Consider the following 22,463-nt stretch of genomic DNA (forward strand, 5'->3'; position numbering starts at 1 on the left):
CAGCCATGCTGGCTGGGGAATTCTGCGAGTTGAAGTCCACCCATCTTAAAGCTGCCAAGGTTGAGAAACACTGCATTAGGAGTTGATGGACTTGAAGGTGAAAAAAACACAAAACCTGGCAGTGAACAAATAGTATGCTATTCACACGTAATGTTTTTACCGTATAATTATAGTCCTGCAACTTTTGGCAGAGGAAGGTGCCCTTCCTCTCTGCCAGCCTATAGGTATTGCTTTGTGGTGAACTCTTGTCTTGGAAGAGACATTTACTACTTTTGCTTGTAGTATTTTACTCTCTGTAGGAACACAGCAGCAAAACAGGGTGACAAGATCCAGATTCTCCTAGGATGGCTCAGGAACAACTAGATCCCACCCTTTTCCCCACCGGTCCCACCATCTTCTCTGAAATGTAAATCAGCATGTCTGGCACCATCTGTTTCCATCCTTTTATGGGTGATTCTTCAAGCCTTAATCCCAGGTGCCACATCTCCTGTTGTTTATTTGTTCTGTTTATATGGCTACCCCGCCCGTCAGGTGGCTCTGGATGGCTAACAAGAATTTTAAAAATCAGAAACAAAGGAACATGATAAAATAAAACAGACTATATTGGCCCCGATGTACAGCTCGTATAGTTACAGTTGGGCCAGTGCTTGGGGTAGAAGCAGGTCTTCAGAGCCTTCTTAAAGATGGGCAGGATTGGGGCCAACTGAATGTTTTGGGAGGGTGAGGGCAGGATGTTCTCTCAGCAGACACTGCAACAGAGAAGACATCCCTTTTGGCTCCCACAAGCTGACACTTTAATTGATGGATCCCAGAGCTCCCAAACCTGGTTGAATCTTATAGGACAAGCAGAGATAACTGGAGATACAATTCTGCAAATAGCCAGGTCCTGTGCCATGAAGGACTGCATGGGTGACCATCAGCATCTTGAATTCCACCCAGAAGCCCACCCGCACTTAGTGTAGCACATGCCGTTTATGTTCTGGTGGTTAAACACATCCAGTATTCAGTTATGAAACTCCCAGTTTGAGAATGGAAAGGATGGGGCCCTTCTAAGTCAATGGGAAATGTATGGAGCACAGGGGCAAATGCTTTTCCTAACTCAGGAAAAAAACTACTCTTCCCACTCTTAAGAGATTCACTGTAAACATTCTACGGGAGACACAGGACAATCTTCAAGGACTAATTTGTGTAGAAGTATTGTTGTTTAATGTAGACAGAGCCGATCATTTTTACAAGGTTTGTTGAATAAATATTAGCGTGGAATTATGTATTCTCCTTTCCCCTTGGTCTTCTCACATGTTTAATCCTGCACTTGGATATCAAACAATAAATCGTTTCCAAAGAAGAGTTGGCTTCGTTGTGCACTAAGCAGCCAGCGATGCTGCTGTTCATCACAAGGGTTCATAAAAGGAGGGAGTGAATAATTCTGAACTGTGTATGTGAAGTGGGTAAATTGGCCAGGCTTCATATGAAGAGTGCAGCTGGATCGCATCCAACATGTTTTCTTTAGCTGCCAAAAATGGGATTGCAATATCATTTTCGCATGCAAGCGAGAAAAGCTGTCCAGAGGTAAAATATTGCAGGAAAGGAATGCCGTGTTGTAATAAATTTAAAAATAATTACCAACAGACTGAAGCTGAATCCTGGTTAAGTCAAAGCTGATAAAAGCACTGATTTGCTGCTGATCAGGGAAATTAAAAGTTGCCCCACTTAAATCCTGGAACTTTATTTGATCTAGTCCTGATTTTGGATAAATATGAGGGTGATGCCGCAGGTGACATTTTCTAAGTTCTTGGCCGGGGAATTTTTGTTCTTGGCCGGGGAATTTGAAAAGCTGATTCAGGCATTCACAACCTCCATTGTAAGGCACCATGTGCAAACTTCTGGATTCAGTTTCACAAGATTCAGCTTGTGCAAAGCGCTGCCACACATTTTTTAGTGGTTGTGAGAAAATACAGTCAGGTCCAGAAATATTGGGACATCAACACAATTCTAACATCTTTGGCTCTATACACCACCACAATGGATTTGGAATGAAACAAACACAATATGCGTTAACTGCAGACTGTCAGCTTTAATTTGAGGATATGTACATCCAACTCAGGTGAACGGTGTAGGAATTACAAGAGTTTGCATATGTGCCTCCCGCTTGGTAAGGGACCAAAAGTAATGGGACAATTGGCTTCTCAGCTGTTCCATGGCCAGGTGTGTGATATCCCCTCAGTACCCCAATTACAATGTGCAGATAAAAGGCCCAGAGTTCATTTCAAGTGTGCTATTTGCATGTGGAATCTGTTGCTGTCAACTCTCAAGATGAGATCCAAAGAGCTGTCACTATCAGTGAAGCAAGCCATCATTAGGCTGAAGAAACAAAACAAACCCATCAGAGAGATAGCAGGAACATTAGGCGTGGCCAAAACAACTGTTTGGAACATTCTCAAAAAGAAGGAACGCACCGGTGAGCTCAGCAACACCAAAAGACCCGGGAGACAACGGAAAACAACTGTGGTGGATGACCGAAGAATCCTTTCCCTGGTGAAGAAAACACCCTTCACAACAGTTGGCCAGATCAAGAACACTCTCCAGGAGGTAGGTGTATGTGTGTCAAAGTCAACAATCAAAAGAAGACTTCACCAGAGTGAATACAGAGGGTTCACCACAAGATGTAAACCATTGGTGAGCCTCAAAAACAGGAAGGCCAGATTAGAGTTTGCCAAACAACATCTAAAAAAGCCTTCACAGTTCTGGAACAACATCCTGTGGACAGATGAGACCAAGATCAACTTGTACCAGAGTGATGGGAAGAGAAGAGTATATGGAGAAGGAAAGGAACTGCTCATGATCCTAAGCATACCACCTCATCAGTGAAGCATGGCGTGGGCATGTATGGCTGCCAATGGAACTGGTTCCCTTGTATTTATTGATGATGTGACTGCTGACAAAAGCAGCAGGATGAATTCTGCAGTGTTTCGGGCAATATTATCTGCTCACATTCAGCCAAATGCTGCAGAACTCATTGGACGGCGCTTCACAGTACAGATGGACAATGACCCAAAGCATACTGCAAAAGCAACCAGAGTTTTTGAAGGGACAGAAGTGGAATGTTATGCAATGGCCAAGTCAATCACCTGACCTGAATCCCATTGAGCATGCATTTCACTTGCTGAAGACAAAACTGAAGGGAAAATGCCCCAAGAACAAGCAGGAACTGAAGACAGTTGCAGTAGAGGCCTGGCAGAGCATCACCAGGGATGAAACCCAGCGTCTGGTGATGTCTATGCGTTCCAGACTTCAGGCTGTGATTGACTGCAATGGATTTGCAAGTATTAAAAAGGGAAAGTTTGATGTATGATTATTATTCTGTCCCATTACTTTTGGTCCCTTAACAAGTGGGAGGCACATATGCAAACTGTTGTAATTCCTACACCGTTCACCTGAGTTGGATGTACATACCCTCAAATTAAAGCTGACAGTCTGCAGTTAAGGCACATTGTGTTTGTTTCATTCCAAATCCATTGTGGTGGTGTATAGAGCCAAAGATGTTAGAATTGTGTCAATGTCCCAATATTTCTGGACCTGACTGTACAAGTCAACACTGCAGCTAATCTGGTGCTGAGAATGCCCCTTGCTAGCGCTTCGTGTTAAACTCTTCACTGTGCTATTTTTACAAGTTGTAACAGTCCCTATAAGACATTGGTTGATTAAAAAAAAAAAAAACAATTTATGCCCACAATTTATACTATAGCCGAAAGTCCCTTTAAACCTAATTCATGTTTAAGGTTCATAAATATTATGCCGATGTGATTCCTTTTTATTTATTTATTGTTTTAAAATTAATACCATAAAAAGAAAAAGAACAGGAATAAAACACAAAGATAATTATAATGCAGATACATACATTAAAAAAACACATAAAATGCTTTTAAAAAAGTGGGAAAAAATACAACAGAAAAAGGGGGAAAAACAAGGTATAATATACTATTACAACAGTTAACAATTACAATTCTATATATACTTATCTAATGTAAATATTACTCAAGTACATATATATTAATTTCTAGTACGCTTGTATAATTATTCTTCTTTAACCTACTGTATTTTGTATAAATGAGTCTCATATTTCATTTTACTTGTCCATACAAAGTCTACGTCTCTAGGCAATCTGCTCGTAAGCGGCAAGTGCAATTAGGTCTTCAATCCATTGACTAAATGGGGGCACATATTTATCTTTCCAATGCTGCAATATCAGTCTTTTGGCCACAAGTAAAGGCACAGAGAATCCATTTACGTTGTCCAGTTGTCAAGTTCCATGCACTAGGTATATAGTTCAAAAGAATATTATCCTCTGAAAATGTTAGCTTTTGTCACACAGTCATATTTATATAATCCACTATTTTCTCCCCAAATTTAGTAAGCATAGGATATTGTAAAGATGTTTTAAAGAAGCATGATCTCGATTACTTCTCCAACAAAATGCTGTCTTAGACCTTTTCTATTCAAACGTTATGGAGTCCAGTAAATTCTAAATATTTTTTTGTTGTAGTTTAAGGTCCATTGATGCTCTTGGTATAGAAGTTGACACTCTCCCATTGTCTAAGCAATATAAGAACCTCTAATTCACAAAGTTGTATACTTTGTAACAATTCAAGATGATGCCTTCAAGGGCTTATTGAATTTGTGAATCTGATCTTGATTGACGCAGAACATAGCTGGAAAACGCATGAAATATTGAAGATGTATTGATCTGGCAAGCCTTCGAGCTTGTGTAAACCTCTTTCTCTTTTCTGAGACTTCTTTAGTAGAAATCAGGGTGAATTGATATCTTACTTTGACTGGAACCCCATTTCAGAGGAGACTTTACTGATTCCTGGCGAAATATACATAAAATCCCCCTCTGGAGGAATCACACAATAATGATATTGGAATTAGTTCCCGTGTTCCGTTGCGTTAAAGGAATTTTAATGGCATGGTCAATCTCGATGGGAAAGTCTGTTCCCAAAGAGAGGAGCTTTCTGAAAAAATCCCATCAGTTCCACCAGGTTTGACAGACTTGGAGGGCTTTCAGTGCCAATCCCATGTAAATGTTTCCTACTCTAAATAAACCATTTATTTATCCAAAATATTATGACTGGCTTGAGTAACGGTTTCATGGGCATTGAAGCGATCCTTGCAGCCAGCATCTGCTTTAAATCATTTTTAAGTTCTGCCAAATCTTGTTGCATTGGTGTCAAGACTTGAACCCAAGCCAGGATCTTGTATCATGAATTAGGGAGTGAATCCCCCTCAGTAGATAGCGGGGCAGGCAGAAATGGAGGCATGACTCCTTTATTGCTTTGGCTGTCCCTTCCTCAGGAGTTCATGTCACCATACAGGGCTTCTTCACGCTCCTCAAACCTCACAACAACCCTGTGAGGTAGACTGGAAGAGCAGTTCCACAGGTCAGCTAGAGGCTTCGTGCCCAGAAGGAAAGGCTGGAAGTCACCTTCACAACGCCTATCAAAGTTGCACTGAGCAAGAAAGCAGGCAAGTCTCTCTGTTCAGGCGGCCCATTCCGACGACACTCCTCTCCCCGGTTCTGAAAACTCCAACTCCAGGAGGGCCTCTCGGTAAAGCCCGGCGCCTGCGCAGTGCAAATCAACCGCCTTTCCACCACGCAGGCGCAGGAAACCACACCTCTCCCCTTACTCCTGGGCACGCAAGAAAAACCTATTCAAACCGGCGCTCATGCGCAGATGGCTCTCTTGCTTCCGAGGCCGAATTGCGCACGCGCGAATGGGTCTCCACCCACCCCACCTCGCTTCCGTCCATAATGTGTCTGTTCCTTTCCGCGATGAGGAGCACGTGCGCCAGTTCGTTCCCTCGCGTCCGTTTCTTTCTTTCTTTATTTCCATAAGTCCAGGTCAGCCTTGCGCAGGGCATAGTGATATATAACTCCCGTGACGCTCAACGGGGGCAGAACGAGAACCGCACCGATCGACGACTCGCGCTAGGAATCGCCTTCTGAGGCGAACCGCGCTTGCGCAGGACACCGCCCTCTCCCCTCAGCCGGACTGCCCCGACGCCTTCCCGCGCATGCCCAGCCAGGCGCTGGCCTCCCTTCCCGGCCTCATCCCTTGAAGGCTCATGCGCAGAGCGGCGGGGGGGGCCGCCCGAGCCGGCGAGCCCCGGCCGTGGGAGCGCGAGGCGCGTGCCTCGAGCGAGTGCGCGCGCCTGCTCCTGCGCAGGCGCCGTGCCCGCCCCTCCCCTGCCCGACAGCCCGCCTGCCGTGTGTGGTGGCGGCCGACCGCGTTTGAGAGGAGCGAGCGAGAAGATGGCGGCGGCGCCCGCCGCGTGAGGCGCTGAGGGAGACGGCTGAACCCGCCGCCGCCGCCTTCTCCCCCAGCGGGGGGCCGGGGCGCCATGGCGGTCCATAGCGCGCAGGTAAAACCGCCGCCCCCCGCCTCCTCTTGCCCGGGGCGGGAACACGCTGCTGGGCTGGGCCTCCCCATTCCTGCAGCCTCATGGAGCCCTTCGGCCGGGAAGGCCCGGCTCCGCTCCCAGGCTGCGGCGGCGGGGGACCGCTCCGGCCGGGGCTGATGGGAGCTGTGGTGCTGGGGGGAGGAGTGGGGAAACGGGCCTCCCCTTCCCCAAAGACCCTTGAATGGGGACGGCGCGGGAGGCAGCGTCGTTCGCTGCGGGGCGACCGCGAGGTGGGCCCGCGCCCCTTTGAGGGCCCCCGTCAGGCAGCGGGGCCCCTCGGCAGCCGGGGGTTTTCCCTCCATTAAGGGAGGGGGCGGGCAGAGGAAGGCCCGCGGCTCGTTCCTCCTCGAGCCTCGGCCGCAGGGTGTTCTTGGCTTCACCCCCGGCCCGCGGAGGGTCTTCCCGGGAAGCTTCGATCGGCTGCTTGGCGTGGCTCCCGCTTCCCCGGTTCATCCGGCGCCTTTGGGGCCAGGGGGCTCTTCGTGAGGGGGCTCAGATGTAGGCTGGGGTTCAGGAGGGGATGCGACCGTGGCCCTTGAGCGCCCAGTGTTCCTCCCCAGGGAGGGGTTGGCCGCCGTCTGCCTTGATTGGGGAGTGGGCTTAGCTCTCAGCTGAATGGACGCCTAGGAGGCAACGTTTTTCTTCCTGGCTGGTTTGTCTGCATAGGCTGGACTCATTTGAGCTGAATTGAAGAGGTGAGGGTGAGTATTGGATTAGAGTTTAGGGGAGATAGGTAGGTAGGTAGGTAGGTAGAACGATAGATGGGCTTCAGTTTTGGGAGGATCTGGTAATGAATTTAGGTTCCTTCTTATTTTCATTTTTTACAGCAGTGTATTAAAAAAAAATGAAACAGGCAAAGAAACCCTGGAGGAGGATAATCACTTTTAGGTAGGAATAGAGATAAGACAGACCTTTGGCATCTTTCCTTCTTATCCAGCAGAACTTTTCAGCATTTGCCGAACCAGGCTGTATAGGGTGGGAGCGTTTCCTTCATTCACTGGCTCTTTCCCTCATAGGCTCATGTTAGATATTTGTCTTCTCTGCTCACAGTTGTAGGTTTTCAAACAGGCTGTTAGGAACGCAGTGGGAAAAGTTACCGGAAAGCTGTATTTTAAAGTGATTATGTCTTTTTAGGTAGTGAAGAGGGTTTTAACATTTTGGTGTGGGTATTATGAAAACTCTCTGTATCCTTTTGATTTTTATGTGGCATTTTTGCCTGAAGGATGAGATGTTAAAAAAAAAAAAACCAACTTGGTTACATTCCTATTTATAATAGTCAGGAAATATGTATGTAGTTGTAAAGAAAATAAATTGGGGGGGTATTACCTTAATTTATGGAACATGCTGCTAAGGACCATCTAGAGAATATTGTTTTGTTTCAGGCTTTCCTGAGGATACTAGAACTGACCAGTGTCATTGTATTCAGTTTAATTAGCATGAACCAGGGAATTGGGCAAGGCCAAGGGAATAGTTGTAGCAAATTGTAGTTGCATGCTTTCTACAAAGGAGAGAAGTCACAGGCTGTGATAAAGATGGCTGAACACTGAGCATATGTACATATACACTTACGCACATGCACACATACAAATACTTTTATATAATGATTGGTTTGATCCTGAAAATTTAACCAAAGTCATCGCTTTTCAAGACTGGAATAGAAAAGTATTACTGAAATGCCATGATTATCAATTTTGTATCATGCCTCCAGTCATGGATTCTTTCTATTGGATTTAGCAAATACAGCTTCAATCTTTATATTTATTTGCATATGCAGATTTAAAAGCAAGACATGTTGTACACCTTATGGAATATTGGCTGGCCATTTCAGTTTGAACTATAAGGCTTCATATCTACATTCTTGTTATTTTGTTAATATCTATTTTTTAATTATTTAATACAAATACTAAGTATTTGTAACTAAGCTAGACATACTTTGTCCTTAGGTTTTGTTCCATCAGTAGCTAACCAATTTTTGGATAGGAGGCTAAAGCTGAATGACTTATTGAAAGCCAATCAATCAGTCTGGCCCTGGGAGACATGGGATTACACATAGGTTGTACATATTATTGTAATTTCTTGGTGTCACTTGCTGAATTGATCTAATTAGTTGATGCCTATATTTGCATACACAAATCTCATACTTCATATATTCTGTACTTAAATTTTCAGTGTTGTAATTTGAGTAGCAATAACTGTGAGGTGAGCACCGGACTTCATATACTGGCTCTGGGTCGCCAGGTATCTAAACTGTGCATGTAGCTACCATGTGCTCTTCTGCATTGTGAATGAGGCAAAGAATAATAAACTTTGACATCCCATTTATAAGAGCTGGGAATGGCTGTTACCACAGGTTGCTCCTGTAATTCTTAAGCCAAAAGGAAGACAATTACCATTGACAGGTTTTTCTAGATGTAGTAAAACATTTCTACCTCAGATCCTCATTCAGTTAAATATGTTTCAGTAATGATTGTAAGTTTCATCATGAAGCACAGGAGACCCTGTACAGATATGTCATTGTGATTAGGAGAAAGTACTATGTCTGTCATGATTCCTAATTTCAGTATAGGTGACAGTGACTTTTAAAGGAATAGAGAAAAGACATATTTAAAGATTATTTTTTTACTTGGACTGTACTTCGAAGTTAGGGTGCATTAAACTTCTCCAGTAGAAGATGTCCAGGTTGTGGGTTTTTTAAATCAAAGGAATCTTAAAAGTAGTTTTTCAGTACAGAGCTAATTTTGTGCGGTGGTTAATGTGTTAGATTTTAATAAGAGAAGGCAAAGTTCACAATACTCTTCAGTATAAAGTTCACTATATAGCCTTGGACAAAACACAGTCAGTCTAATCCATTTCATAGGGTTATAGTATTAGGCATCATTATGGTTTTTAACTTCTAGTCCTAGTATATGGAAGTAGTTGTTTAGGAAAAACTGGTAATATATTAGTATGAGTGATTTAGGAATGCTTGGGTTTCTATTGATTTAAGGAATAACTAGTGAAAAAGAATAAGCAACTGTATTTTGCTTTTTGAAAGGTTAGAGATGATGTAGTACTGGAAACTGAAAAAAAAATGCTCCGCTTGTATGCATATATGGATAGTCGCAGCAGTCTCTTTAGGGTCCCTTTAACAATGCAAGGACACCTCTTGCTCTAATATGAGAGAATAGGGCAAAACATTAAGTTTTTCAGTGCATAGTGGTAAGGCTATTTAGTATATGGAGCCTTAGGGTTGTTGTTTTGTTGCTTACAACACAACCTTGTAAATTGGTACAGAAAAGGTACAGTAATTAAATTGGATTAAAAAAAAAAAGCCTGAAACCATCATGGCACAGAAAGAATCTGTTTCTAATCTGTAGGCTTCTCCTGCATTTCAAGACCCAGCCTAATGCATAATCTTTCATCAATAGCATAGGGATGCTATGCTTATTGTCCAGGATAGTGCGCAGGCTTTTCAGTTCTCCAGAACTTTTCTTTTAACTTTAGGTTGGTCTTGTCAATAATAGTGGGGGTGGAGCTTTGAATTTCAGTGTAGGTGACAGTGACTTTTAAAGAAATTTTAAATTCCTCAGTATAGGTGACAGTGACTTTTAAATTAGCAATTTGTAGATGACTATTTACTATATTTTATAATTCGCTTTCTGTAGAGAATGTAGTACATTATTGGTAGTGTAGCCTGTGAGACCTTTCCCATCCTGGTTCTTTGGGATGTAATATATCCAGTGAGGATTGGGAGCAGTGGGAATTTTAGGACCAAACATTTGGAAGGCTTTGATTGGAAGGTGAGATTTATACAATGACATTTTAAAATGATGCCTACATTAAATAAAGAACAATTTATAACTAGTCACCTTTTCCTTTGCAGCATTTTTTCAGTACTGTTAGAATATGATCATATGCTAAATTCATGTCATTTGTTGCTTCCTCTGAAATGAGTAGTATGATCTATTTGTTAATTTAAAATCTATGTTTTTGGTGTGGATACCTTGCTTTAAAATCACTGTATACCCATGGCATGAATGTTTATGCATATGTATGTGTGTGTATTTTATTCAAGTGAGAAAAATTAAGATTCGTAAGTATAATAAAATTAGCTTGAATTCTTGAACTATTTTGACTAAATTATATCTGTAAGATTCTCTCATCTTGCTATTATAAATCTCTAATGTCTGGATTTTTCATTCTTAAAATTTCTGTTCATTAAGATGTGCCTAAACTTGAAGCCTCTGGCAGTTCCCTTATTCTGCATGTTAATGTTTGTATTCCGCTTTCATGGTAATTAGACAGCATATAGGGTTTTCTAAAGAATTATAAAACATGATTGAGAGCCAGTTTGGTGTAGTGGTTAGGCATCAGGATAGAAACCTGGAGGCTGTGAGTTCCAGTTCCACCTTAGGCACAAATCCAGTTGTGTGAACTTAGGCCGGACACTCTCAGGCCTAGGAAGGAGGCAGTGGCAAACCACTTCCAAAATCTTGCCAAGAAAACTGCAGGGACTTGTCCAAGTAGTTGCCAGGAGTCAAGACTGACTTGAAGGCACCAAAAGAATTAATAACATTATTTTAATAGAAGCAAAGTACTAAACTGCTTTTTAATGAAAATATTCCTATTACTGTTCTATCTGCAGTCCTGAAGAATGTAATTTTTTTTTTTTGCAAGATATTGAAATAGAATATCTAGAATATAATTTGCTTGGAATATAGATTAGTTTCTTGAAATTTGAGATGTGGTGACAATGTTTTTGCAACAATGCAGAAATAGTAGAAAATGGTGAGTGTTTGCAGTGTGGAGTGTATTTTTATGGAGATTGCTATCTACAGAGCAACATTTTGATTTAGAATGGAACCTTAGAAAAGATTGTTTCTTACATAATGTTAAGCCAAAAATTTTCAGCCCTGGGCTTCATTGTATGACAGCCTCATTGTACATACAAAAATTGCTGAGCTCTCACAAAACTGCTGAAGTTTTACAAGATTTCAAAATGTGATTTTGGCAATTTGGGGTAGGGTCTGTATATCTTTTTTTGAAATAGGCAGTTACTCTTATATCTATAGGCTTGTTTCCAACTTCAGTGCTAAGCTGTATTGTACTACAGTAACATAGTTTTGGCTTCTCATGATGCAAAAACCCATGTAGTATGTCATAGCATGATGCATGCACCCAAACAGTGTGGCTTGTTCAACAAACCATGGCTAAAAATTCTGGCTTAGGGTATATAAATATATACTAACAGCAGCTATAATGTAACTTCTCAAAATAATTTTGTAAATCAGCACCCTTTTAAAAAATAAAAATGAAGTCAACAGAAACATTTGTTTGCTCTGATTCCTCACAGATAAGTGCGACAATTTTCACTTACAGGTGTGCTTAGAAACAGTTTCCATTGAAGTTCAGAGGATAGTGTTGTCCTGTAGGGCTATAGTCTTAAATTGAAAATGCTAAGCAGTCATATGGTTGCCATTAATAGGATCCAACTCAATGGCATCTATTGATACATGAAGCGTTCTTCCTGTATCCCTTGATGCATTCTTGTGGAACAGGCAGGTTTGGGACAACCAAGGTCTTTGCTGCAAGTCTACCATTCTGAAGTTGGAATAATATGAATACACACATTCAAGATTTAATTATGTTGTAAATTTTATATAGATGTAATTATTTTATCTATAGTGTGGTACATAGAGTAACTGACCTTTGGTAGTTTGTTTCATTAAGTATTTGTATTGTTTTGTTTGAATTGTATTCACGTTTGGTCTGTTTGAATTTTCATTTGTAGTTGTAAGAAAAGAAAAATAAAATAACATTATTAATTATCTTTTAATATATATGCATCAGAATTGGCTTCAGACCACAGAGAAAATACAATTTCTGGATATTTCCCCTGTATAAAAATCACCTGCAAGTAGAAAAACAGTTCTGAGTTTTAATGTTAAAGTAATTTTCAGCATGAAACTTACCTGCGTACTGAAGTGGTCTAATCAATTTAACTGAGTTACATTACAAAAATAAACCAGTATGGTTTTGTTACATTTTGATAATGGTTCTTTAATGTTTAAAGCAGTGCTCAGTTTGAAGTGAAACAACATCATAAAGCATATTCATCAGTGACACAACCTTGCAAAATCTCATAGCTGTTTTCATGAATAATTTGAGTTGCTGGTTTTTACACCAGGGAAGCTTGATTTTGGAGTTCTGTGCTTCGTGAAGTGATACCGGATTTTATATATGCTTTTTAAAAATAAACTTGAAATTAGGTTGATGCTTTTTAATTTAGAACGTAAATTTATAGTCAGTTACTTTGAACCGTACATGAATGATAACCAATATATGCAAAGAACAATGGCTTTGCATGCGATTTTGAAATCAGTGATGGAAGAATAGCAAGCAGAATAGACATATTCTTATTTTGTTTAATACAGATTAGCTGGATAGACCAATTTTAGTGCTTCATAGATTTTGAACAGTCTTGTAATGTTTTAGGAGCTGTTTCTCATGCTTTCAATTCTGCATTTAACTTTTGTTCAGCCTTATTTTAGAATTAGCATTGTAAAATATGCATTTATGAAACTTGCTTTTTGCAAAATTCTATGTTAGGAGATTTCTTTACAGCCTTCATTTTAAAGTTGAAAGGAGTCAGGAAAGCTTGCTTGAATTCTATAGATAATCCATACATTTAAGTTTCAGCTTACTATAATATTACTTTTTGCATGTTGTTGTCAGGGTTTTTTTTTTTTTAGAGATCATTGTATTAGAATTTACTGGCTTTGAGCCATTGGATTATAATCATTTGTCACTTTAATGCTGTTTCAGCAAAGTAGATGATGAGTTTGAAAGACCTGGATTGCTAGGCCTGCAGTTTTTTTTTTTTTCTGTTCAGTTGAAATACTTCATATATTACTATATATAATGCTTTATATATGACCATTTAGCATACCACTTAGCATTTAAATAGCAGTGATGTTTCATGGCATGAGAAGTTTTCTCAGTTTTAAAACACTTCTGTAACTTCAAAAGAAAACCTTGTAATTTTGTGGCAGTTGTGGAACTGGTTAGCTGTATAGGAAACTAAAACAAAAATCCTTTCAACATTGTTTAAATCATAAATGCAACAGTTAAGGTACCCTCTGACAAGTACCATGGTTCTCAGTTTCAGCAGCATGTGATGATAGGAATTTGTTCTAAATATTGAATGTATAACTAGTAGCAGAAGTGTTTTTCTCTGACAGGGTCATTCCCCCATCCCCATTATAGATGGGTGGACTAATGTAGTTAAAAGTCATCATACATCCTTTCTCTGAAGTAATTTATTTAGGGCTCGAAAAGAGATGTTCTCATTCTGCCTTGTACTTAATAAATTGTGAAGTGTGTTTTTCCAAGATGGAGGCAGAAAGGCTGTTGTTAAATGCACATCAGATACTGCTACTTCACTGATAAATTGATAAGAAGCTTAAATGAATATCATAGCTTCAAAATATTGGGTCTCACCTTTTGCCTTAGTGTATTCTGATAAATCACACTCAGTTTTAAATGGGCTATTTTGGTTGGAGATTATTTTAGCTTAGAAGTATTTTGTGGAATGTATTATTCCCCAAAAAACACTAAACCTGCAATTTTGTCCTTGGGCAATTATCAAATAGAATAGGCCAAAAATATTTAGACTTCTTGTTTAACAGCTGACACCAACCCTCCCATCATTCCTGCCACTTCTCCAGCAGGATTTGCAGGTTTTGGAAGACATTAGTGCAATCTTATAGATATTATCTGTGCCTGAAGTACAATTTGATCCAAGAAATAAATTCCTCCCACTCCTTGTCTTTGTCTTGCCATCCTCAGATCATCCTGTTTGGATTGTCATGGTGAAACAAAGGCAATTTTTTAAAAAGTTATTCTATTATGGATGTGCTCAATTAGTGATTCAAACAGCTTCTTAGATGACTTAGTTGGTTAGCCTGATGTGAGAATATCAGTGTGTTTCCCCCTTTCTACAGGTCTTTCACTTAAGAACTTTTTGTAATTGGAAGACATGAAATGCAGATAGTTGCAAAATGTGAGCAAGTATACATAGCATTATAGATTTCCAAAGCCAGAACAAAAGTTTAGTACACTTTCATTTAGAAATACAAATGACTGCTACCTGTCCAGCTGGAATGTAGGTCAAAACATACTGGGAGAAATAGCAGAGAACAGATAATTTAGTTTACTGGTGTAAGAAGCCGACATATGCATAGTTTGGAATAAAGAAATGGTAAATTGGACTGTATTGTTTCAGATTTTAGAATGGTAGTGTATTGAATGGAAAACTCATTCTATAAACTCTCTTCAGATAACACATAAGCACAACAGGAAAGGGATTCTTTTTGAGTCCTGGAATTGCTATGCAGTGAATTCTAAGTAGAGGTAGGTTCTGAAGTGGTGCAGTCAATTTGTCATGGCAGGATTTTACTGCTTCATTCTGCTGTGTAAAATAGACAAACATTGGAAAAGAGGGCATGTAATATTAAAATAATAGTCTATAGCTGTGTAAGGCAACATTTTTAGGATAGCATCTTAAATTACTACAGTGTATTTAAATGAAGTTTGTGGAGCCGTTCCATTCCGTGTTTTCATGACACTAATTACGGGGTTGTATGGTGTCTTTGTGCTTGAATAATGATTTGAACTGTTGGAAAGATAGTTTTCAAGCATTGTGTTCTTGTGAAGGAATAATCATGTAAGGATGAATGTTACACCATAAATATAAGCTAAGATGGGGGGATAATATTAAGTTTGTATTTTGAGCCACTACTTTGACGAAGTGGTAAATTAAACATTTAAAGTATTGATTTAAATCTTTAAGAGGAATGTGTATATGGGAATAAGTTGTAACAGCATTTTAAATTGTTGGTTGTGTTTTGTGATTTGCATAATTTCATCTAACACATCTCAGGTTACAGTTCAGCAAGTTGTGCAAGTTGCTGTAATTGGAAATGCTGTCAGAGTATAGTATCATTTGAAAATAGTTTGAGTGGTGCTGTTGAAAATTCATTGAAATATGAGAATGACTTTCAGCATACTTAAGTTGTCAGATTGTTTTGAGGTGTTGCATACGGATACCTAGCAGCTGCTTAGATAGTCCTTAATGGATTAACAAATGCTTTAAGCAGATTTCAAAACCAATCTGTATTATTATATATAGTAATATTTAGTATTATATTTTACTTCAAATTAATACATTCTTTTCCAGTTTAGAAAATAGCAGCTTTATTATTATGGTTTAAAATGGTATAGACATTAGATGTTGCAAGGGTATTGTCTTTAAAATAATACGTTTACATTTTTAAAAAATCTAAATGCCTAGCCTCCAGCAAACATTTTTATTTCCAAGTCCAATTCTTATATTCATATGCACAATAAAGGGATAGGTGCAAGGTAGAACATTTTATATCTGCAAGGGATTATTACATTTTCCAACAAATGCAAGTAATTTTTTTTAATCTAAATTAAGTTATTGAAAAAGTGTTGGGGGAGGAGGTAAGAAGCAGAAATGTGCTTTTTGTGCAAAACAATTTGTGAACTTGGCTTTGTCCTGATCACAAATTTCACATGTGGGTCAGAGGCACCTATTCCTTGATTGCCAGCAGGTAGCTATTGATTTGCATCCAGTTCTGATCGGTGGATCTCAGAACTAAAGAAAAACAGAAGATAAATAGACCCCAAAGACCTGAAGTATATATATTTCCGATGTATAGAAAAGTCACTTCTTATTGAGAAGGCCCAATATCCATAATGGCAAGTTGGAAAGGAAACAAAGCAGAATGGCCATATCAAAAGTAGGCAGGCAGGTTCTGTGGTAGAGGCTTAGTTATACTTGATAATCTTGATATTTAAAATCACTGGTTTTTAGAAAATAAGAGCTATAGGTGCAGCCTGGTATTCCAGAATCTAAAATATTAAGATTGTAACTTGAGTAGCTTCTTGAGGCTTTGGACAGAGAAGCTGGTTGGTTGTCAGTTTCCCAAGATCCTCCTATTTTTCTGGTAAAGGAACTGCTGAAGGTAAGATTATTTTTAACAAAAGGCAGACGTTTCTAGTACCCTGTGCTGAATAGCTTCAGTGTGTCAAGATGCTATCAAATTTAATAAATTACTTACAGTATGTTTTACTTTTCAGTATATCTTTGGGGAATTCAGCCCTGATGAATTTAATCAGTTTTTTGTGATTCCCCGTTGCTCTGTTGAGGTAAGAACAATTTTAAATCTCTTTCTGGGAAGAAAGTTCTAGCTCCTGTAAAGAGAGTGTTGAGTCCATTGTAACCTGCTTCAATTTAAGTCTTAACAGATTGTATTGTCTATTAAACATAATTTTTCCTCCTGATAAATCAAATGTGTAAATTTCTTTTAACAGTCTCAATAATAAAAGGCTGCCATATGTACTTCAAATAATTAAGAAAAAAACAGTGTTTTCCTTTAGTGTATGCTTATCGTATACAAGAGGGAGCCTGGACATGCAAGAGGAAAGAGATGGGGATAGAATGTAATATGGTGGTGTGCTTTCTTAGCCATGATTTAGATTTGGAATGCTTTGATTGTTTCATTTAATAGAAAAATAACTTTCTTGTGCTGAAATATTTTCCCCCTAATTCTTCATTTATTTCTCTATAGCTGCCTCCCTACAATGAAACCATTTCATGTGGTCTTAAGTCTACAGGAGAACTCCATGATGGTAAGAAGCCATTCCTTCTTCACAACTGTTTTCCCAACCCTTTTGAAGTCCAGTGTATTGCAGGTTCGTTCCTTGAGTTCAGCTTTGGGGATTTGGATTACTTTGCTGCTTAAGCTTACTAACCCAATTACAAGAATTATTCCTCATTTATAGTATGTTTATCTAACAGTTTATCTTACCTTCCCACTGATCATTTGAATATTTTTATTTCAAATCAGCTAAGCATTTTGAGCCCTTTTTGGAGTCTGTGATAGCTTTCCATAATTGTTGATTATTTGGAACTCACGAAACTTAAAATTACAGTATTCTTGATTATGAAACCCATCTTTCAAATTGGGGAAAATAGATTCTTTTTAAAAATTACTATTTGCTTTTCAGAAAGAGAGAGAGAGAGAATTAGAAAGGGAGGGAGGGAAGGAATATTATTTGAACAGGGACAGAAAAATGTTTAAACTGTTGCATTATAGGAAATGAATGAAAATATTGTTGGGTGTCTGTTTTTTGATATATTAAGAATAATGTATTTTGCTTACAGTGAACTAGTTCCTCACTGGGCAGAATTAACACTTGGTATTGAATAGTATAGCGCAATCCTGTGAAGTTATTCAGAAGCAAGCCCCATGCATTCCATGGGATTTACTTTCATCTAATGTTGCCCAGATTTGCCACCTGCTTCCAGAAGTTCTCTGCTGCCCTGCCCTCCCAGTTTTCAATGACTTCCACATCTGCCTTAATCTCTTTTGAAAGCATCCCTTTTTAATTCCTAATAATTTACTGTTTTTTTTGTAATGAACATTTAGCACCTGGATAAAATTTAGTTATATTTGGATGAGATGTTTGATTTTCAATTTTCTTAAAAAGCCAGTCTTTTGCAATTCACCCCTCTGCTTCAACCTGTAGTCTTTACTGGGATTTGTTGTAGGGATGGGTGTACAAATGTCATAATTCTTCATGTAATGCAGCCATATTAAACAATCTTAAAGATTTAGTTGAATATTTTTGGCATCCCAGTTAAGATATTTATATTGATTCATTAAGTAGGTAACTAATAATGAACAATAGATTAAACTTGTTTTTACTGTGATTGTCAAAAGATCTAATTTGAGCTAATAATTGGTGTTTGCCCAACTTTTTTGCATACATGAAACCTAGGCTGTTTTTTTTTTTTTTCTGCCTTGTTCTTTTTTCCTCATCCTCCCCAATTGCTGTGTATTATAACAGTTTTTTTCTCCCTCCTAGGGGAGGAATATCAGAGAATTGAATTTGGTGTTAACGAAGTGATTGAGGCAGGTTCATCTGTGCTGAATAACAGCGACTACAGTATTTCAAGTACTCTGAATCCTCAGGCACCAGAATTCATTCTTGGTTGTGCACCGACCCCCAAAACACCCAGTGATGTCCTCGGCGAAACCAACTGTAACTCCGTTGACTGCCAGTTCACTGATTCTTCTCTTGCTTTGGATAATGGTTCTAATGCTGAAAACGACAGTTTCTCTGGGAGCCTGGGACAGCGGGAACGCAAAAAGAAAAAGAAAAGACCACCTGGATATTACAGTTACTTGGAAGATGTCAGCGATGGTGTTCCTGCTGAGGCTTTGATAAACGGACATGCCAGTTCATCCAGACTTAATAGCATAAGCATAGATGATGTAGAATTTGCAGGTGATGTGCCAAGGACTTGTAATAGCCCTGAAAATTCTCTGGACTTCAGTGGCGAAGCTGTATCAGAGGATTTGGTTTCTAGTGCTCTAGATACTACCAGGACTGCAGGGCAGCCAGAAGTATGCAGTGTTACTAATTTGGAACAATCTTGTGTCTCCTCTGATCCTGAAAGGGACAGCCCGTTAAGGACAGCTGTTGTGCAGTCTTATACTGGTACTGATACTACTGAAAACCTTGGCGTTACTAATGGGCAAACACTTGAATCCTCTAGTGAGGGCACAGCTGCCAATGGGGTAGACTTGCAGACTGTGGAAAACACTGACTCAGACCAAGCTAAGCTGGAGGATGCTTCTTCTTCTGCAGAGGCAGTCACCCCTGTTCCAGGATCAATTGTGGTTAATCAGCCTGCAAAATCATGGGCAAGTCTGTTTCACAATTCCAAGCCCTCTGTTTCCACACCTATGGCTTATGTGGAGACTAAGTATGTCCCTCCTGCTATATCTCCTGTGGTCCCTGAGAAACAGGTTGACGTCAAAGAGGGGCCTGTTCCAGTTTCTGAGGATCCTGTAGCCATAAAGATTGCAGGTATCATTCACCCAGGTTTGAGCTGAAGATAAGTGAGGTTAAGTTAGGAGGAAAATTGTGTGGGTAAAAATATTGCAGTGAAATGATATGGTATTAACAGGAAAGTATTAAAAAATCATTACAGGTAGTCCTTGCTTACTGATTGCCTCTAACAAACATTCAAAGTTACAGTGGTGTAAAAGAAAAAAAGCTTTGCAACCAGTCCTCATATTTACAACATTTGCAGTGTCCCACAGTCACATGATCGCCATTTGCGTGCTTCACCACTGGCTTTCAACAAGCACAGTTAATGGAGAACATGGAAGTAAAATTTCAAGTTGCGGTCACGTGATGTCTCACTTCACCACCACAGTGATTTGCTTAGCAACTGAATGGGAAGTGACATCATAAGCCTGTTGCGGTCACATGGTTTTCCACTTAGTGACCACGGCACATAGCAATGGAGTTGCCAGTCCCAATTGTGGTCACTAAGTGAGGAATATCTGTAATTGAGTGATACTACATTGTTAAGTTTCTAGTGTTTTTTCAAGTTGGTAAGCACACTGTAGGTTGATGGTCACTTCCTTGTAGTCCTGATGTTGCGTGGAGCAGTTTTGGGACAGTGGCTCTTCGTAAAGTTTTTCCAACTCAACCCATGTTTGCTCTGTTAGACTTGTAAAATTCCCGTCCTTCCCACCTGCTCTCCTGATTGACATCTAGTCCCATTCTGTTGGGAGGGCTGAACCCTGCTTGGAAAAACAGGAATGGAACTTGTTCAAGTTCTGTTCTCATCTCCATAAGAAAACAGATCTGACCATTTGGTAATGGACAACAGTGAAACCCTGAGTTGGAAAATCAGTATCAGTTCCATTTGCACAAAACAATGCAATGAGTTGTAGTCCTCCTGGAGGAGGTCAGCACGAGGAAGGTTGCTTGAACTTATTGTCAGACTATACAACCTGGTAACAGATTCTTGGACAGTGGGCCGTGCTGGCTGGTATTCATGAGGTTGTAGTTGGAAAAATCTGGAATGCATCAGGTTGTCTGCCCCTTTGTCTTGGGAATGTCTGATACTGCACTCCTGATTTATTGATCCGAAATGTGATTTGTGAACTATAAAAAACATAAAAATATGAAGCTGCTCATTGTGAACAGTACTGTATGAGATTATATTCCATAACTGAAAAATACTCCATGTCATGAACATGGAAAACATAGTTGCCAATTCTTCATAAAGTGATATTGGTAACAAAAGTACAGTAAAACAAAATTGTATCATCCTGGACAGTCTTCTTATATAATGAGTTAACTGTACCTGGTGCAGAAAATGATAGAGTCTTACTACTAAGTATAGATGTGCCAATTAACTGAATTGCCTAATGTGTATGTGCTAAATAGTGTCCTGATATGGTATTCATTCCATATTGGGAAATATAAAATCTTTTTCCCTCCAAACTCTTTTGTGTGCTTCAGATCCAGAAAAGTAGTAGTACTTAATCCCACTTTATTCTTAGGCTGATTTTATTTATCTTGGGTAAAAAATTCAAGAGTAAATGCATACCACACTGGTGATCAAATGTGCATTTGTCTGCAATATATTATCTTTTTAAAATTTAACAGATCCTTTATTGAAAATTTGGCCAATTTTAATTGGATATTCTATATATATTAGTAATGGAGCAGTGGTATTGTACTAATTGGATAATCCAAAAAGAAATGTAGAATACAGCATTTTAAAAATAGTACCATTAGATTGGTTTTATGCTATTCAGTCTCAAAGAATTACCTCTATAATGAAAATTACTTGTATAGAGTAAGTCTTTTTGGTTCTATTAAATATGTTTTATTGGGACTCTTGCTGCTAGTGTTGGTTACTTTAATAGAGATGTTTTGAGGTCATTCAGGATCTGATTCTTAGAACTCTGTGCCTTGCTTAGTTCCTAGTGCAGGTTCTGTCAAGTACTTCAGAACAAGACTGAATGTTTGTTTAGATTAATACAGTTGTCATGCAGTCTGGTCTTATAACTTTCCTTGAACTTGCCTAATGATTATTAGCTGGGAAATCATTTTTCCATGCACGTGAACATGGAAATGACAGTACCTAATCCTTTTTTTCCAAGCACCCTTAGAGCAGTTCTAATGGGAATACTTAGAATAAATATAAATGTATTGTTAAATAATAAACAGTTGTATGCGCATGCTCTGATAAGCAACTGCTGGTGAAGTTTTATGCTGTGTATAAAATAATATGATACTGTTTCCCTTATCTGTAAGTCCATACCAGTGAATTTTGTGATAAAGCATAGCCATAGTAGGCAAGAAACACTGTGAAAAATTCCTTTCTTTGACCACAAGGGGTTGCTGAAATTCTGCTTTTCTCTTTCCCCTGCTTAATTTGTGACAGCTTCAAGCTGTGTTTAGTGGTAGACTGACTGGCTTTCGCTGATATGTTTGAATTTGTTTTTTATTTGACAGAATTACTGGAAAATGTAAAACTAATACATAAACCAGTATCCTTGCAACCACGAGGGCTGATCAATAAAGGAAACTGGTGTTATATCAATGCTGTATCCTTTCCTTGAAAATATGTTACCCACGTTTGTTAATAGCTTGTGTTTTTGAAGAAGTAAGTGTGAATGGATTTTAATACAAGTAGGCATTAGCCAGTGGCTATCATAATGCCTGTTCAGTGGCTCCCTTGTACTATAAAAAGTAATGTTTATTTTTTTTCCAAAGGCTGTTCAATGTTTGTGTAAAATGCATCTAGCTATCTGTTTTTATGACTCCTTAATGCAATTATCTAGACACTGCAGGCTTTGGTAGCCTGCCCTCCCATGTATCATCTGATGAAGTCCATTCCAATGTTTTCAAAATCACAGAGGCCATGTACTTCTACGCCAATGATTGACAGCTTGTACGTATATCACAGCAGTTGGTGCTAAGGGTTATAAATTGATGGGTCAGCTGCTCTTTTTAAAAATTAGAACATTTTAAAGTTAGAAATATACATATTGTCGAAGGTGACACAGCCCGGAAGACCCACACCAGCCACCTTAGAAATATACATTTAATGTTACCACTGT

General features: G+C 39.2%; 1 protein-coding gene across 4 annotated transcripts in view; it reads left to right on the forward strand.

Moving 5' to 3' along the window:
- Positions 1-6,142: 6,142 nt before the first annotated feature.
- The window catches only part of USP10 (ubiquitin specific peptidase 10), a 32,265-nt gene continuing 15,944 nt past the window's right edge, over positions 6,143-22,463 (forward strand). The window contains exons 1-6 of one of the 4 annotated variants that reach the window (XM_088136168.1): positions 6,143-6,420; positions 16,603-16,671; positions 17,094-17,217; positions 18,394-19,401; positions 21,856-21,947; positions 22,185-22,294. In XM_088136168.1, the coding sequence (XP_087992294.1) occupies positions 6,400-6,420; positions 16,603-16,671; positions 17,094-17,217; positions 18,394-19,401; positions 21,856-21,947; positions 22,185-22,294 (1,424 nt within the window). In that variant the 5' untranslated portion in view covers positions 6,143-6,399. The remainder of the gene's footprint in view (positions 6,421-16,602; positions 16,672-17,093; positions 17,218-18,393; positions 19,402-21,855; positions 21,948-22,184; positions 22,295-22,463) is intronic. The other 3 variants (XM_088136169.1, XM_088136171.1, XM_088136172.1) reach the window with 3 other exon arrangements.

The sequence above is a fragment of the Python bivittatus genome, unplaced genomic scaffold (genome assembly GCF_059951505.1).
Source record: "Python bivittatus isolate LINGU-HERP-01145 unplaced genomic scaffold, Pbiv_v1 ctg000190_np1212, whole genome shotgun sequence".
Lineage (NCBI taxonomy): Eukaryota > Metazoa > Chordata > Lepidosauria > Squamata > Pythonidae > Python > Python bivittatus.